Below are 17,820 nucleotides of genomic sequence, written 5' to 3' on the forward strand. Positions count from 1 at the left end.
GTGTTTCACAATACTTTTCCATTGAATTAGGCCATAAATGGGTAACATAAGCCAGAATATCACCAGTGGATCGACACTGATGGAATCCATACTGGCAATTGTTGATCAGACAGAAGGTTTCTAGGTAGTTTAAGATTTGGCGGTTAATTGATTTCTCCAATACTTTAGAAAGAGTAGAAGTAATTGCAATGGGACGATAATTGGATGGGAGGGATTTGTCACCCTTTTTGGAACTGGGCTGGATATGAGCAAATTTCCAAGCAGAAGGAAAAACACCTTTGAAATAAGAAAGTGAAAAAAGGCGGCAAAAAACAGGAGTAAGTTCAGGAGCGCAGGTTTTGAGAATAAGTGGAGAAATACCATCGGAACCTGGAGCTTTCTTAGCATCAAGATTCCTCAAAATCCTTCTGACATCCTTTTGGGGGAAACCACAGGAGGCATTGAATGGAGCATGTTGGGAATTGTGGGAGGTATTTTACCAAGATCATTAATACATGAGTTGGAAGAAAAAAGGGATTCTAGCAGGTCAGCTTTATCCTTGCCTGAAGTGACAACAGGACCATCTGGTTTGGACAGAAGTGGGAGCAGAGATGGGCAAAAGTTGTGGCCAATAGCTATGGCAAGAGACCAGAATGCTTAGTTGCTATTAGGGCAAGAAGCAAGTTTTCTACTCATAGCCTGTTCAAACTCTTGTTTGGACTGATTAATAACTGCTTTACAGTTGTTGTGAGCTTTGGTGTAGGCAGAAAATGAAACTGAAGAATTAGAAACAAGCCAATTACGATATGCAACATTCTTCTCCTGAACAGCCTTAGCACATTTATTGGAAAACCAAGGTTTAGATAAAGAACGAAATTTTAAAGTGGAGTGTGGGATAAAGGATGCCATTCCTGCAAGAATAATTTCACTGACCCGATCTGAGCAAACATTGACATCAGAAGTTTTGAAACAGCAATCCGACCAAGGAAAAGAAGAAAAGAAATCTCGCAGGTCATCCCATTTTGCATTCTTGTAATGCCAAACAATACGAGGTTGGGAATAGCCGTGAGATAAAGGCTCCATTGGAGAAGAGACAAATGTAAAGTTGTGATCTGAGGTGCTTAAAGGACCTGTCACTTCGACCGTGTACTTAGAAGAGTTGTTTGTGAGAAAAAAAGCCGGCCGGGCTAGCCGGGTGGGTAAAGTGCCTGCCTGGCAACCCAAAGGTCACGGGTTTGAATCCCGCCTCGGGCTTGGATCAAAGAACAGCAAAAACCTTGGAATGGGTTGACAATATAGCTTGCCTGAAGTAATAGTATCAATGAAAAATTCCAGTCCATTATGAAGCAGTGATTCAATATCTTCACACTCACTTGCTTATTTGAAATTGTATTGTGTTTTAAATAAATTTTGTTCAGTTATAACTTCTTTCAAGCTTAGAAACCAATAGAACATCATCTGTATGCTTGGAATCCTGAATAAAGACCACTTTTCAGGCTTGGGAACCTGCACTAAAGAAACCCATCCAATTTCTTTTCTTGCCATTTGCACTCCCATTGTAAAAAATACAGATCATTTTGTGCAATGTATCCTTTCTCCTAAAACCAAAGGGCAGAGTAATTGTAGAAAATTTCACTCTTGTAAATGCAATAGTTCATTCCTTATTGAGATGTGAAACTTCACCATCAAATAAGTATGCAAATATTATGTGGAAAATATAAAATGTTTAAGGCCGTTTTTTAGGCCTTAAGTAGCAAGATGCAAAACTGAAAAACCATGATTCTTGTTGCTTAAAACCTGCTCTTTCCAATGGTGGCAAAAATGAGAGAATTGAAGGTGTCCCACATTATTATTATTATTATTATTATTATTATTATTATTATTATTAACTATATGGTGCAAGGAAGCCTGACGCATATGCTGCACCAGCCAAAAAAAAATTTCCTGAGTTACCCTGTGAGAGAGAGAGAGAAGAGAAGAGAAGAGAATCACCAAGAAACAGAAGAATGATGATATCCAGCTCAGGACCCTGGGTGTGTCAAGCCCATACTCACCAGGTGTGAGCCCTTGGGGTTAAGATAATTGCCCTTAATGATAGGACAAATTTTGACTTTCAAATTTTGAGTATCTTTGAAGGAAAATATCTCAGCCAGCAAACAAGTATAAGAGCTCATATTTAAGGAGTAATACTCTTGATCTGATAATTAGATCAAGAGTATTACTCCTTCTGGTTGTCCCCTCGAACTTGTTGCTGTAGAAAACAATCCTCCAATAAATCCACAAAAGTCTTGCTAGCGTGTTGACCAATCCAGAAATGTGCCAGTAAATTCCCCATTACAAGACATTTTGATTTACAGGCCCATTCTGTTTCTCTGCACAACTGTTCGTTGTACTCATCAGAGCCATTAGGTCTATAACACACTCCTACTCTCGCTTTCCCTTTCCCAGTATTTATGTCACACCAAACAGACTGAACATTGCACTGTCCACACATGTCAACTGGATGCACTTCCTTAGATTTTGTGTGTTTCTTAACTAACATAACCCCCTCCTCCTTTCCTACCCTGTCTATCCTTTCTGTACACATTTTACTCCCCAAATTCCAATTTTGCACTGCTTATATCTGTGTGACACCATGTCTCTGATATCCCAACAGTATCTGCCTTTGATGCCATGATCAGCACTTCAAATTCATCAAATTTATTTACTATACTTCTAGCATTAGTGTACATACAAGTATAGATGCACCTGTTCTTACTCTTAGTTACCCTAACACAGCCCATGTATTTACTTGTTCCATGATGACTTCCAGCAGCTCTTGAAATCCCCAGCAACTTGCTCTCTAGGCTGCTGCTCATTACAATAGAAGCAGTGCATGAATCACTTTCACCTCTGTGACTACTGTTAATCTTTTAGTCTGTGAATCCCCTCCCCCCAAGCTCATGGTGTCTTGTCAATGATATACAGAAATTTTGCTAGCAGGGATACGGTTGTTATTATCCCCTACAAGGCAATGGTCAGACCACATCTTCAGTACTGTTTACAGGTCTGGAGGCCTCATTTTAGGAAAGATGTAGAGCTGCTGGAATGAGTATAGAGAAGGGCAATGAAATTGGTGAGTGAAACAAAGGGTTGGTGTTACCAAGAAAGGTTTAAGTTCTGCAAATTGCAGCTTCTGGAGACTAGGCACCTGCGAGGTGATCTAATTGAGGTGTATAAGGTGAATGGTTTGAGCAAGCTCAATAGTAATGGAATTCTTGCTCTTGCTTAGATTACTCACCTGAGGGGACATAAAATAAAATTGAGGAAAGACAATTGTAGAATAGATGAGTGGAAATTTGTCTTTAGGCGGGTGGTTGACAGTTGAAACAAACTTCCATCGGTAGTAGTGACAATCAACAACTTAAATAAGTTCAAGGCAAAACTAGACCAACATTTGGAGTGAATGGATGGGTGATGTGGGAAGGGTTTTTTTTTTTTTTTTTTTGGGCTGGTGTTATATAAGCTTGCTTTCTTGCATCATATGCCTCTACTAATGCTAATGCTAACTGCTCTTTATAAAGAGAGTACCAAAATAATGACAATCCAGTTGAGAGGAAATAGAAAGGAAGAAACTATACTAGCGAGATTGTGCATTGGTCTCACATATCTCTCTCACAGTTACCTATTCACAAATGAAGGGCCGACCGGGCTAGCCGAGTGGGTAAAGTACCTACCGGGCAACCCAAAGGTCGCGGGTTCGATTCCCGCCTCGGGCTTGGATAAAAGTACTGCAAAAACCTTGGGAGGTGCAATATGGCCACAGAAGCCGATGCGCCAACAACTACCAAATCAAAAAAAAAAAAAAAAAAAAACAAATGAAGGTGCCTCATAATGCAGTAAATGTTCATGTCCACTCATAGCAAAGCATATCATCATAGAATGTCCATATATCTAAGAGAACAGAAAACTGCTTTCTCCTCATATTAAAATAATTGTAATCAATTAACACTACAGTGTTCTAAATCATGATGATTGCATGACATTTTTGTTTTCCTAAAATTGATTAATAAATATCACCTTGTCTGAACTCATATCAAAACAAACAAGAAAGGTATAAGTCAGAAATCAGTGCATTATAATCTCAGTTGCTGATGCACCAACAACTTTATTCTAGATAGAAATGTGATTCATCACTAAAGACAATGCAACACCATTCTTGTCTCCATGCTGCTCTCACCCTGCACCACTGCAGACACTAACTGTAATGGGATGGCTTCAAGGGGGATGAGCCAGTGGATGGTAAGTATACAGTCCACTTCTCACAGTTGTCTGCTTGTAATATCATCTTTGTTGGCCAACACAGGCAAAGACAGGTTATTAGAAATCTGGAAGATTGTGACAGATCTGTTTCCTGTCACTAGTAGGAGGATCATTGATCCTTCCATTCTTACATTCTTCTAATGCAGTCAGAACTCTGGAAATGTGTCCTTCCTTTAGTCATTGTTACCCCCAGCAGCCAACCATTCAGTCATCATGAGTCACATGGTGATTTGCCACGCTGACCATTGGTTTCTGACAACTGAATGATCTTTAAAAGTCTATCAGTTGTACATGACATCACCCTACGCGTATTAAAAGCATTATACATTCTCAGATACGTAATCATTCACTATTTTGTTTGCCTGCTAATTTTTACACACATTTTTATAGCTGTTTCAGATTTCTATATCATTGCAATAACAGATATATTAATGGATATTCTACTGTGCTGATCAGCTTGATGTATTCATCATTTAATCCACATATGCAGATTTTCAGAAAAATCCATCCATTCCTTCTAGGTGGGACAATTTAAATGACAGGTAGTGTATTGTGTTATGAGATGTGTGGTAAGCATTATGATACATCTTTGTGAAACCCTTTGCAATGCGTTGCCTTACTCTTATACTAATGAGTGCTACTTATTTAAAATATAAATAAAATCATACAGCAAAAATGTTTTATGTGAAATGTATATATGTAATTGTAAGCTGGGTAAATTTCTGAAATGTGTGGAAAACTTATATTTCTTTAAAGGCCTAGTTTTTTGTTTCATTCATGTTTTGAAATTATAAATCATTATTTTGTTTTTTAAGTGTTCTGTGCTATTCTGGGAGCTTCTTGGACTGGGTTGCCCATGGTGGACTATTAGAAAGGCCATAGTCAGATGTGGGATCAAATGTCATGCAATACAAGTATCTGTTACACTTTGGTAATAGCAATTCAGTAATGTAAAGCCATCTTGAATATAAAATTCTCTAAAAAAAATTAGTGTAATAATAAATAAGCAGATTAATAAGCAGTGTGTGATAAACTACTTATAATAATATTGTATACAATTGTCCTGCTCTTGCCATACATGAATACCTTCAGTGTGCCATGATATAATCTGTTCATACCTTTACCATGTTATACACAGCATGGCTATTAAAATATCTCATGGTCAATAAGTAATATGAATTCATTCTGAATCCAGGCTGTATAAACGTGTTCAATCATTTATTGCTAATTTGTAGGAGTACAGAGGTGTGCAATAACCAGAGGTAAGCTGTCAGGAGGTTTAGAAATGAACACACATAAAAATGATCGATACAAAACAAAAATAAAAGACAAGGTAAAATGTATCTACAAGCATTGTGACAAACAGATGGAATCAGTACATCTCAAAATACAGTATGCAGACCTCTAAATATGAATTCAGTATTTCTTATATAATATATTTCAGTATAGAAATAAATATTATCATTATAACAGAGTGATGCAAATTAGTGATTTATAGTAATTTGAATTATACATCATTTCAAAACTTGAGTTGTTTTCATCAGGACATTGCCATTAGACAGTTACATCCACCTAGACATTCATTATGGGACCTCTAATTCTTTGGGGATTTTCTTGCAATATTTTTATAGCTCGAAAGTTTGTGTTGCTCTAAGCCAATTTTGCTTTGGCACCTGTGCCCCATCCCATTCATACAAGCTGAAAACAGTTTTTCAGTTCAAAAATAAAATATAAACTTTTTGATAATTTTATTGTTTATTTCATTTCATTAAAATCTTAAAATAAAAAATAAAATTTTGTTAATTTAACATTAGCATTAATTATTACATACTAGTTAAATTTTCTGCTTCAAGGATTAACCTTTTGGATTTTAACAGCTGCAAATCTTTGGATCATTTCATCCAGGTCTAAATCCTTAGTAACAGCAATTAATAAAAAATTAATCAAAAAAGTCAATCCATCCAACCAATCTTGCTGTTTTGGAACAGAGGTAGATTTTAATTAACTTCATCTTTGAAAAAGCTCCCTTCACTGATATTGGTAACATTAAAAGACCACTGATATTGGTAACATTAAAAGAATCCTTAGCACCACAAAAAGATTTACCAATGATGTCTTCAAATTATTTGAACACATGAATTGCAAGGTTTTTGATGAGAATAACTGCTTTAAAAATTAATACATAAAAATATTTCACAATATATTTTTTTTAATTCTTCATATAGATCAGTGATGGAGATGACTTTCTGATCACTATCTCTATGTAAAATCCATATTAGAATTGATTATTATGCTTTAAGATCAACTCAGATCTATCTTTTAATGACTGGATTGTGCTGTCTAAAAATGTTGACAGAGTGGTCTTAAAATTTCCTTCTCTATCATTCCAACTTTGTGTTCATAATCAAGCATTCAGATTTAATTCTGGTTCAATTGCCAACTTTTTTTCATCATCTAGATATTTAAATTTATCATCTCTTTTACAATTTTTAAGGTACTTGATTGATTCTAAAAGTGGGGAGAACAGCTTGTGATGTCTTCAACTTGACTGTTGAGAGAGTTTTGTTTGTGATGTTTGTTTTGCTCAAAATGTACCAAACAATTAGGCAGCAGATAAGTTTTTTTCAATGGCCAAAAATTTGTACCTTAAATTACCTATATAGAATTCTTTTTTTTTTTTTTTTTTTTTTTTTTGAAGCTGTTTACTTATTTCTTGTTGATTGAGAGTGATTCTTTTTTTGTTGTTGTTGTTCTCAGTTTTTTGCATCCCTTTAAACTTCAGTGCCCTGAACAATGCCACATTGACTTGCCTCTTAAAGCCAACCCTGCTTTCAGAAAGTCAGGATCTAAAAGGAGAACAGTGTTGATTTGTTGCATAGAGAAATGTGTCTGTTGTTATGGGGGTCTAGAACTGAATTGACAGAATAGCCTCGAGGAGCTGGGATTACATTCTGAAATTCTATACCCACAAGTAGCCCATGAGTATGGAAGGGAAGCGATATCAGTTAGCATCCTGATAGTTGCAGTCAACAGAATATCATTGATCCTTGAAAGGTCACAGTTTTAGGGTTGTAGTAAGAGCAGATGTGCTCTAATCTGACAGGAGATGATGCTTATAAAATGCCCAGTGAAGAAGCTGTTTAGTATGGCTGAATCTTAAATCTCAGCTCTGTAAGATGGAAAAGATCATAGTGTGGATATATGCTTCAGTAGTAAAGAATACAAAATATATGTACTACATTGTTATAATTAAGCAACAATTTATTATCACAAATAGTTTAGAGAATAATTGTAATCTTGAGATTGGCAAATAGAAATATGTAGTTTTTTTCTTTTTTTTTCTTGTCAGTGATAATAAATTCATTCTTAATTATAATGGTGTAGTGTATTTTGTATTCCTTTATACCAGTGGTTTCAACCTTTTTTTTTTAATAATGGCACCCCTAAGTAATTTAGCATTAGCATTAGCATTAGTAGAGGCATTTGATGCAAGAAAGCAAGCTTATGCAGCATCAGCCAAAAAAAAAAAAAAAAACCACTTCCACTTCACCCCTCTGTTCGTTCAAAATACCTGTCCAGCTGAGCCTTAAACTTATTTAGGCTATCAACCTCCACCACAAGGGATGGAAGTCTGTTCCACCAACCAACCACCCGCTGGCTAAAGGCAAATTTCCGCACGTCTATCCTACATCTGTCTTTCCTCAATTTGAATTTATGCCCTCTCGGGTGATTATTCTGAGCTAGAGGAAGAATCCCATCAGCATTGAGCATGCTTAAACCATTCAAGGCTTTATACACCTCTATCAGATCACCTTGCTGGTGCCTAGTCTCCAGACACTGTAATTTGCAAAACTTAAGCCTTTCTTCGTAAGAGCACCCCTTTGTTCCATTCACTAATCTTGTTGCCCTTCTCTGAAATGAGGCCTCCAGACCTGTATACAGTACTCTAGGTGTGGCCTAGAGTACTGTATACAGGTCTGGAGGCCTTATACAATGGAATAATCACCTCCTTATCCCTGCTGGAAAAATTCCTGTATATCATTGACAATACTCCATGAGCTACTCTTGCAGCCCGTCTGCACTGCTCAGAGAACTTCATATCTGCCTGCACAACCACCCCCAAGTCCCTTTCATTCTCTACCACTGTCAGTGTTGTACCATAGAGTTGATACGTTGCTCTGGGGTTGCTGTTTCCCATGTGTAGTACTTTACATTTGTCAATGTTAAACTTCATTTGCCACCTCTCAGCCCATCTGCTCAACCTTTCCAGATCCTGTTGCAGAAGCATAGTGTCAGTAGTGTCCTTGACAACCCTGCCAACCTTTGTATCATCTGCAAACTTGGACATTAATCCCGATATACCATCATCAATATCATTTATAAATACAGAAAACAATAATGGACCCAACACTGAGCCCTGAGGGACTCCACTAATAACATCAGGCCACGATGAGCAGTGTCCATTGATTACCACTCTCTGTCTTCTCCCCCTCAACCACCCCTTTATCCATAGCAGCAATTTGCCTCCAATGTCACACTGCTCCAATTTGTGTAGCAGTCTTGCATGTGCAACAGTATCAAAAGCCTTTCTAAGATCCAAGTATATAATATCAAAGTTATTCCCTGCATCCAGTTCTTTTGTGACTGCATCATAGTATCCAATCAAGTTGGTCAGGCAAGACTTCCCCTTAACAAAACCATGCTGTGTCTGAGCTATAACTGAAGTCTTGTCTAAATGATCCTGCAGTGCGTCTTTAACCAGTGCCTCCATTAATTTTCCTGGAACAGAAGTCAAGCTCACAGGTCTATAATTACTTGTGTCAGCCTTTGATCCTCCTTTGTGAATTGGGGTCACATTTGCACATTTCCAGTCTATGGGTACATCCCCTGAGTCCAAGGAAGCTCTCATAATTATGGCTAAGGGTTTGCTTACTTCCTTTGCTGCCTCCATTAATATAACTGGATAGATCCCATCCACCCCGGGTGCCTTTCTTGTGTTTATCTTCAACAGTTTCTCCTCCGCTTTACTCCCAGTTATTTCAAGATTCTGTAACTTACTGCTAGAGTTGAATACACCTCTGGCATTCCCCTTGCTGAATAACTCCTCATGTGTGAATGTCGATGCAAAATATTCATTTAGTTTGTTAGCCACCTGAGCAGGATCATCAACACTTGACCCATCAATATCAAGTGGACCAATCTGATTCATCCCTTTCCTTCTAGAGTTTACATAAGTAAAGAACTCTTTGCTGTTTTTCTTTGCATCCCTTGCCAAGGATTTCTCGTAATCTGCCTTCGCCTGCCTAACCTCCTTTGTAACTTGGTTGCATATCAACTTGTATCTATCATAGGCTTCTGTGTCATGTGTTAATTTGTAAGTATCCCATGCATTTTTCTTCTCTGCCATATGCCTCATTAGTTCATCTGACATCCATTTTGGCCTAAACCTTGAACAATATTTCTTAGTTGGTATGTAAAGCCTAGTAGCTTCCAAGATAAGTTCTTTGAATGCTTCCCATTTTGAATTTGCTGTTGGTAACATCATCAGTTGGTCCCACTGCATAGAATTTAAATACTGTCTCAGTCCATCGTAGTCGCCTTTACGGAAGCAATAACCCTTCCCTTTACCCCTAATGGTAGTTACCTCTTTGAGTAAATCCCACTTCAGCACACTGTGATCACTGCCACCTAGTGGTTCATTTATCTGCAGATTCTTAATGCATGAAGAATCACTGCTGATAATCAAATCAAGAGTATTACTCCCTCTAGTTGCCTCCCGAACATGCTGATGTAGAAAACAATCATCCAATAAATCCACAAAAGCCCTGCTAGTGTGTGAGTATCCAGCCCCCAAATTCCAGTCAATATCTGGGAAATTAAAATCTCCCATTATAAGACACTCTGATTTACTGGCCCACTCTATTTCCCTGTACAGTTCCTTATTATACTCATCAGAGTCATTAAACCTATAGCACACTCCTACTCTCAATTTTGATCTCCCAATGTTTATGTCACACCAAACTGACTCCACACTGCACTGTCCAGCGATGTCGACTGGCTTCACTTCCTTGGTTTTTATGTGTTTCTTAACTAATAGCATAATACCTCCCCCCTTCCTATCCTGTCTATCCTTTCTGTAGACGTTGTACTCCCCAAATTGCAGTTCCGCATCCCTTATATCTGTGTGACACCACGTCTCTGATATCCCAACAATATCTGCCTTCGATGTTTTGAGCAATACCTCAAATTCATCAAATTTATTTACTAAACTCCTAGCATTGGTGTACACGCAAGTATACCTGCACCTGTTTCTATTCTTAGCTACCCTAACACAACCCATGTGTTTACTTGTACCACAATGGCTCCCAGCAGTCTCTGAAATACCATGCATCTTGTTTTTCAGGCTTCTGCTCATTCTAATAGAAGCAGTGCAAGAATCTCTTTCACCTCTGCCAGTGGCTACTGTCAATCTATTGGTCTTTGTCTCCCCCCAAGCTAGCAGTTTTCCGACCCACCTAACACTGCCTCGATAGCATCAGCAAATATTCTTGCACCCTTTCTATTTAAGTGTATCCCATCCCTGTAGAAGCAATCTCTCCTGTTAACAAGTACAGTCCAGGCTGAAAAAAATTCTACCCCTTGAGCCTTGCACAATCTTTCCAGGGCCGAATTGATCGACAAGGCTCTCATCATATACTCCCTCCTATCGTGTCTGGGCAGAATTGCAGACACTTTCAAATTCAACCCTAATTCTCGGCTTTTGTTCAACAGTGACCTGTACTTGTTAAGTAATTCTGCCGGTCTCCTACTCTTAATATTATTAGTGCCAACGTGTACAACTATATCACCTTTTGTGCCCTTAAAAGATGATATTCGCTCTACAACGTCATCAACCTTTGCCCCTGGCAGACATACCCTGGTCCTGTTCCACCTATCTTTTTTACAAAGCATGTTCCCCGTTTCCCTGACAATAGAGTCACCAACAACTACTAGTTCCTTCGGGACCAGCGCATTCTGCCTTGGGGGTTGTCTCTGTGTCACGCGATGCCCAAGTGCAAGCTCTGGCGTTGATGTGGGCAGCTGAGAGCTTGATGGGCCCCTCAATTTAGTTTCTTCGAGGGCATCCACCCTGTCCTTCAAGCTCTCATATAGGCCCAAAAGAACGCCGAGTTGTTGCCTGATATCGATACACTCCTTGCATCGCGCACACACAAAGACATCCCCCTTGGCAGTATCATGTTCCGTACCCGATTGCTCTGCAAACATCAAGCAAACAGTGCATTTTATAAGGCTGTGAGTCAGAGGACAACTGCCCCCCTCAGTTCTGCTCTGAGCCACAGCACTTCCATTAGCTTGAGCCTTTTGCTTTGCTGCTCTGGTCTGAGTCATGATTCTATTAATTTATTAATTAATTATGTTATGTTATTAATTATATTACGTTTGTAATCTAAGTCGTTATATGTATTTATTTAAACGTACAATTTAACTGCTAACGAAGTTCAACTAACGCTATCTAGTACAGTATATAACCTACGGTATATCTAGTACGGTATCACAATGGCGGGAAAGTTAATAACGGTAGCGGTAGTTACGAACACGTGGAAACCCTTACCGATACTTTTACAAGGCCGAGTAAAGAATAAATACACCAAATTAATCAAAAAATCACAAAATAATGTTATACTACTAAATTTAAATCAAAAGTTTTAGAAAAACAATAATTTCAAATCAATAAATAAGAAAAATCCACTTAGCGGCTTGGAACACGACCGTCACTAGTAGCCTCGTCAGCAGACTCTTGCTCAGAATAATCACCATTTATTTTATTTTGCAGTACTTTTACTCAATTTTCTGCCTGTTAGATCCGATTCCGTGTGTGTGTGTGTGTGTGTGTGTGTGTGTGTGTGTGTGTGTGTGTGTGTGTGTGTGTGTGTGTGTGTGTGTGTGTGCGCGTGTGTGTGTGTGTGTGTGTGTGTGTGTGTGTGTGTGTGTGTGTGTGTGTGTGCGTGCGTGCGTGTGCGTGTTAGCCATATGGTGCAAGGAAGCCTGAGGCTTATACTGCACCAGCGAAAAAAACAATTTCTGATTTACCCCGAGAGAGAGATGTAGAAGGGAATCACCAAGAAAGAGAAGAATGATGATATCCAGCTCAGGACCCTGGGTGTGCCAAGCCCATGCTCACCAGATGTGAGCCCCTAATGCAGGAATTTTTCTAGCAGGGATAAGGAGGTGATTATTCCCTTGTATAAGGCAATGGTCAGGTCACACCTTGAGTACTGTATACAGGTCTGGAGGCCTCATTTCAAGAAGAATGTAGAGCTGCTGGAATGAGTACAGAGAAGGGCAACAAGTTTAGTGAAAATGGAACAAAGGGTTGCTCTTACGAAGAAAGGTTTAAGTTTTGCAAATTACTGTGTCTGGAGACTAGGCACTGGCGAGGTGATCTGATAGAGGTGTATAAAGCCTTGAATAGTTTGAGCATGCTCAGTGCTGATAGGATTCTTCCTCTTGCTCAGAATAATCACCTGAGAGGGCATAAATTCAAATTGGGGAAAGACAGATGTAGGATAGATGTGCGGAAATTTGCCTTTAGCCAGCGGGTAGTTGGTTGGTGGAACAGGCTTCCATCCCCTGTTGTGGAAGTTGATAGCCTAAATAAATTTAAGGCTCAGCTCGACAGGTGTTTCAAACGAATGGAGGAGTGAAATGGGAGTGGTTTTTTTTTTTTTTTTTGGCAGATGCTGCATAAGCCTGCTTTCTTGCATCATATGTCTCTACTAATGCTAATGCTAAGAGTGAATGAGTGTTATGGTGAATGGGAATGACTGGAAGAGCAAATGTAATTGGCTGAAAGAATACAAAGTTAATAATAATTTACACTACTTTTTATATATACTAACAAACATTTACAAACAACACAAACACTATCATTTCACTCTCCCCTGGCCTGCAAAACACTTTCAGCTAGGCTTGTACCACAGCTGAAGAATAATAGTAAGTTGAGGTGCCCAGAGAATGCAGTGCAGAAAGCAAGAGTCGAACAAATGAAATGAAAGCCAGAAGAATGAATGAGAGTGTAAGTGTGTGAAAAAAGAACACAAACCATAAATGTTACAGTTAAGTTCACACTAACCCTAGTTTTAATCATTTATATTCTTTCTTATTTATCTTAATTACTAAGCATTAGTATTTAAATAACATTAAACACCATTGCATCACCCCTGGTGTGGAAGAAGGATGAATGAGTGTGAAAAAAAAAAAATATATATTTATATATATATATATACACACTGTGCTGCCACTTTATTAGGTACACCTACCTAGTAGCATGTTGAGCCTCCTTTAGTCTTCAAAACAGCCTGAATTTGTCTAGTCATGGATTGAACAAGATGCTGAAAACATGCAGGAATGGAGTACCATGCAGACATGAGTGTGTCACGCAGTTCCTTGAGATTTGACAGAGGTGTAGGCCTGCAGCGAACAGCCCTTGTCAGCTCATCCCAAAGATTTTCAATAGGATTGAGACCCGAAGGACTGAGCGGGCCACTGCAGCAAAGAAAAGTGATTATCGTGTTCCTGGAACCATTCCATAGTGATTCAAGCTTTGTGCACTGGCACATTATCTGCCAGAAGTAACCATCTGACTGAGGATAAACTGTCAACATGAATGGATGCACTTGGTCAGCAATGATGTTTAGGTACGATGTTGCATTCAGACATGAATGCTATGGACCTGTGTGCCAAGAAAACATTCTCCCACACCATAACACTGCCCCCACCACCTTGCACAGTAGTCGTCAGACATGACGGGTCCATGGATTAATGTTGTTTTCGCCAAATTCTGAGCCTTTCGTCAACATGATGCACCAGGAACTTCGACTCGTCAGACCAAACTACTGTTTACCAATCCTTGATAGTCTGGTGCTGGTGTTGCTGTGCTCACAGGAGGCATGCTCTCTTGTTCTTCATTGATAACAAAGGTATGTGATGTGGCCGTCGGCTGTTGCCCATTCACAACAAAGTGAGACTAGTGGCCCATTGCAATATTTTGTTCTGATGGCACCAGGGTTGTATTCTGATGTGATGTGTGACATTGTGGCCTGTCTGTTTGCTTCCACAATTCTAACCATCCTCCTCTGACCTCTCTCATCAACAAGCGATTTTCTTCCACAGGAGTGCCGTTGAGAGGATGTTTTCTGTTCGTTGCACCATTCTCAATACACCATTGAAACTGTGATGTGTGAAAAGTTTAGGAGAACTGCTGTTTCTGAGATGCTTTTCCAGCACATCTTGCACCACGTTCGGAGTCCGTTAGATCACTCCTTTTCCCCATTCTTGCTATGGTTTGCACACTTAACTGATACTAGAAAGGTTGTTTTGCTGCATTTATATCCACAACTGTGGTCATGTGACTTGCAAAGTTGTGGGACAAACCATTTATGTGCACAGCAGGGATGTACCTATTAAAGTGGCAACAAAAAATATATATATATATTCTAAATTATAAAAAAAAGTATAAAAATAGAATGCAAGTAGAGTAAAAAATGCGAATTATGAATGAAGTAAATGTGTGTCTGTCTCCCACCCCCCTCACCTGGTAGGTTCCCCATTGCCAGCTAACGTATCCCACCCCCATAGTGGGATGGGCAGTTTGACCCTACCGGATTTGACAAGACATGAACTTGACAACCATCCCCGATGAAGACATACTGCAGCTTTGCTGCCAACACGCCATCTGTCTTTCTGAACTGGGTACTCTAACTTGGTTCCCTTTAAAACCCCATCCCCAGGCAGGGGAGGGAAGAGACAGGTCTCTGTCTCCTCCCCTTCCTGCCTCCATCATACTTCCCCTGGTGGGTCTTGTCCCCACTGACCTCTTTCGAGATGCCTACTCTATTGTCCCCAACCTTCTACCTGTTTCCTCCCATTCTCCAGTCTCCCCCCCCCACTCTAACTAAACCGGCCGAGTACACCCCTAACAATACTGCCAAATTCAAATCAGTGTCAAAAAATTCAACTACTTTCTCGTAAACCTCTTTCAGCCTTTCCCAATTCTAGTGTTCATCCTCCCCCTTATATATATAGGTCATGTCATTGAAATCCTTGGAAATTAGGTGGTGGAGCCTGCCAGAGTACTTAAATAATCTACTGGGTGCCTGATCTGCCTCCTCATGACAAAGTGTGGGCAATGGTGGGTCCCAATAGGAGCTAAATGGTCAGAGAAACAACAGAACATAACACTACACAACAAGCCACTCCCCACACCCTTTTTAAATCTCTGGCCTCCACAGAGTTCTGTGTCACTTAAAGAATACAACGCGGAGATTGAGGAAACCCTTGGTGCCGTCAGACAGCTAACACACTTTACTTTACTTTACTGACCTTGACTTGAGACAAGGGCCTCACTTTTCAGAACCATTTTTCGACCATTAAAATGAAGACTCAGTGATGTGGGCAATTCGAGAAGAGCTGACGGGGTTACTCAACATCGATGCAGATGGAGGATATGTCCAGCAGTGTCAACAACCTATCGCACTATATGCATCACCAATCTGGTCTTCTACCCCAATGTCGTACTTAAACAGATTCCTGGCAGTCGAGTACTGGGTAATACAATGGATGAACAGGGTCGTGGGCAATGCATTCACCATCTTCAGGGCGATTTTGTATACTAACCTAACTATCACTCCCTGGAGAGTTCACATAACATTCAGGAATATTCTGTCTCAGATGCTAACTGGTGTGACTGACGCCCCCAGTCTTCATCTCTACTCCACGTGCTGGATGCAGTAGTAACAATCCCTACTTACCGTTGCATTCTACACTGTCCAACCTGTACTGTGTCTGAAGAACTTCTTTCCGAACAAAGCAGTCACCCTTTTCAATTCATTGGCATAGACTCTGTGAAATACTCTGAAGACAAGCAGTACAGAGTGAAGAGCCTCTCTGAAGCACACAGCTTGCTTGAACTGTAGAAGTATAAAGAAGCTTGAACTAGAAAGAAGCTAGAAATTTTAACTTTATAAATAAGATGGAATATCCAACATATAAAATGACTGTTGGGCATCTACCTTTATATGATTGTGAATAATTTCTTCTTTTAATTTTGTCGATAATTACATTCTTTAAATAATACTGTAAATAATTGCACTTTTGTAAGTACAGTATTGTAAACATGTTTTGTCAATATTGTATTGTAAAAATTGCTATTCCTGCATTTTTGTACACCCTTCTTCTAGGTAGGCTGTCCAACGTCGTATTTATAGACGGCTGATGCAATAGAAGCATTATCTGATGCAATACTTTTGCTTTGTGACAAACAAAATGACTGTAATCAACCAATATCTTATACTGTTCACCACAAATGTCACTTTTTTTAGGGTAATGCAGCTTTTTTTGTCTGCCATTGTAGAATCTTCTGTCAATCTTAGGATGCTCTCATAAGTAAAGGTTTTAACAAACTCTGACTGTAGCTTGAGGAAATGAGGGAAGTTTTCTGAAATCCCAACCTTAGAGGCCTTATCTGCAATAAGGCCTCTAAGGTTGGGATTATACATACCACAAATTTAAACAGATACACCAACCATTTAAAAGTGATTTAATAATAAAATAAATGATACAAAAGACTAAAATAATATTTACAAAAATTGATTATTTACAAAAAACTAGTTTAAGACAAAAATAAAATAAGTAAATACGTTAAAATGCATTAAAATATAAATTTAAAAGCGATAAAAACTATTGAAGCTTTCGGAGGTGTCTACCTTCACTCGGTATTCCTTTCACGTGTACCGGAAGTGGCCTGTGACGTGGAAAACTAAAACGTTTATCTCTGGCAAAAACCACCGCCTCAAAAAGGGGGTGAAGTCGTACTAGCCTATCTCTATTCATGCTGTTGCCAGAGGATCCAATCCATGGACTTTCCAGCCAATTGCCGTCCCAGAATCTAAGCGCCCAGTCAAGGATGACAGCGTTGTTGGTGGAGACCTGGTGTCGTTTTCCCCAGTAGTGCTCGGCAATGGCGGATTTATTGAGCTCTGCGGTCCATATCCCTACTATCTGGGCCTGTCAGATCGCATTTCGAGGATGCTTCGCGACTTTGACACGCTGTGTGCAGCTCCGGGGCCAAAACTTGCACACAGTAATGTCCCAGGTCAAAGAATCCATTACTAGGGATTCTAGTGGTGGGGTCGTGTATGAGATCACATGCCCGGATTGTGGGGAATGTTATGTGGGGGAGACAGAACAGCATCTTAAGGACCGTCTGGGGGAACATTCAAGAGCGATACGGACCATAGAGCTCAATAAATCCGCCATTACCGAGCACTATTGGGAAAAACAACACCAGGTCTCCCCCGACAATGCTGTCATCCTTGAAGGGGCACATAGATTCTGGGACCGCAAGTGGCTGGAAAGTCTGTGGATCGGATCCTCTGCCAACACTAGCATGAATAGAGATAGGTGAGTATGACTTTACCCCCTTTTTGAGGCGGTGGTTTTTGCCAGAAATAAACGTTTTAGTTTTCCACACCCCCAGGC

The 17,820-nt window shown here is 39.5% G+C and overlaps 1 protein-coding gene across 5 annotated transcripts in view; it reads left to right on the top strand.

The window, feature by feature from the left end:
- LOC150092026 (rhodanese domain-containing protein CG4456-like) overlaps window positions 1-5,285 on the top strand; it is a 147,538-nt gene extending 142,253 nt beyond the window's left edge. For all 5 annotated transcript variants that reach the window (XM_090377788.1, XM_090377796.1, XM_090377794.1 and 2 more), the window contains one exon: window positions 5,097-5,285. In XM_090377788.1, coding sequence (XP_090233914.1) covers window positions 5,097-5,163 — 67 coding nt within the window. In that variant the 3' untranslated portion in view covers window positions 5,164-5,285. The remainder of the gene's footprint in view (window positions 1-5,096) is intronic.
- The last annotated feature ends 12,535 nt before the right edge of the window (window positions 5,286-17,820 follow it).

Source organism: Mastigoproctus giganteus, chromosome 1, assembly GCF_048544385.1.
Source record: "Mastigoproctus giganteus isolate SK-2022 chromosome 1, ASM4854438v1, whole genome shotgun sequence".
In the NCBI taxonomy this organism is placed as follows: domain Eukaryota; kingdom Metazoa; phylum Arthropoda; class Arachnida; order Uropygi; family Thelyphonidae; genus Mastigoproctus; species Mastigoproctus giganteus.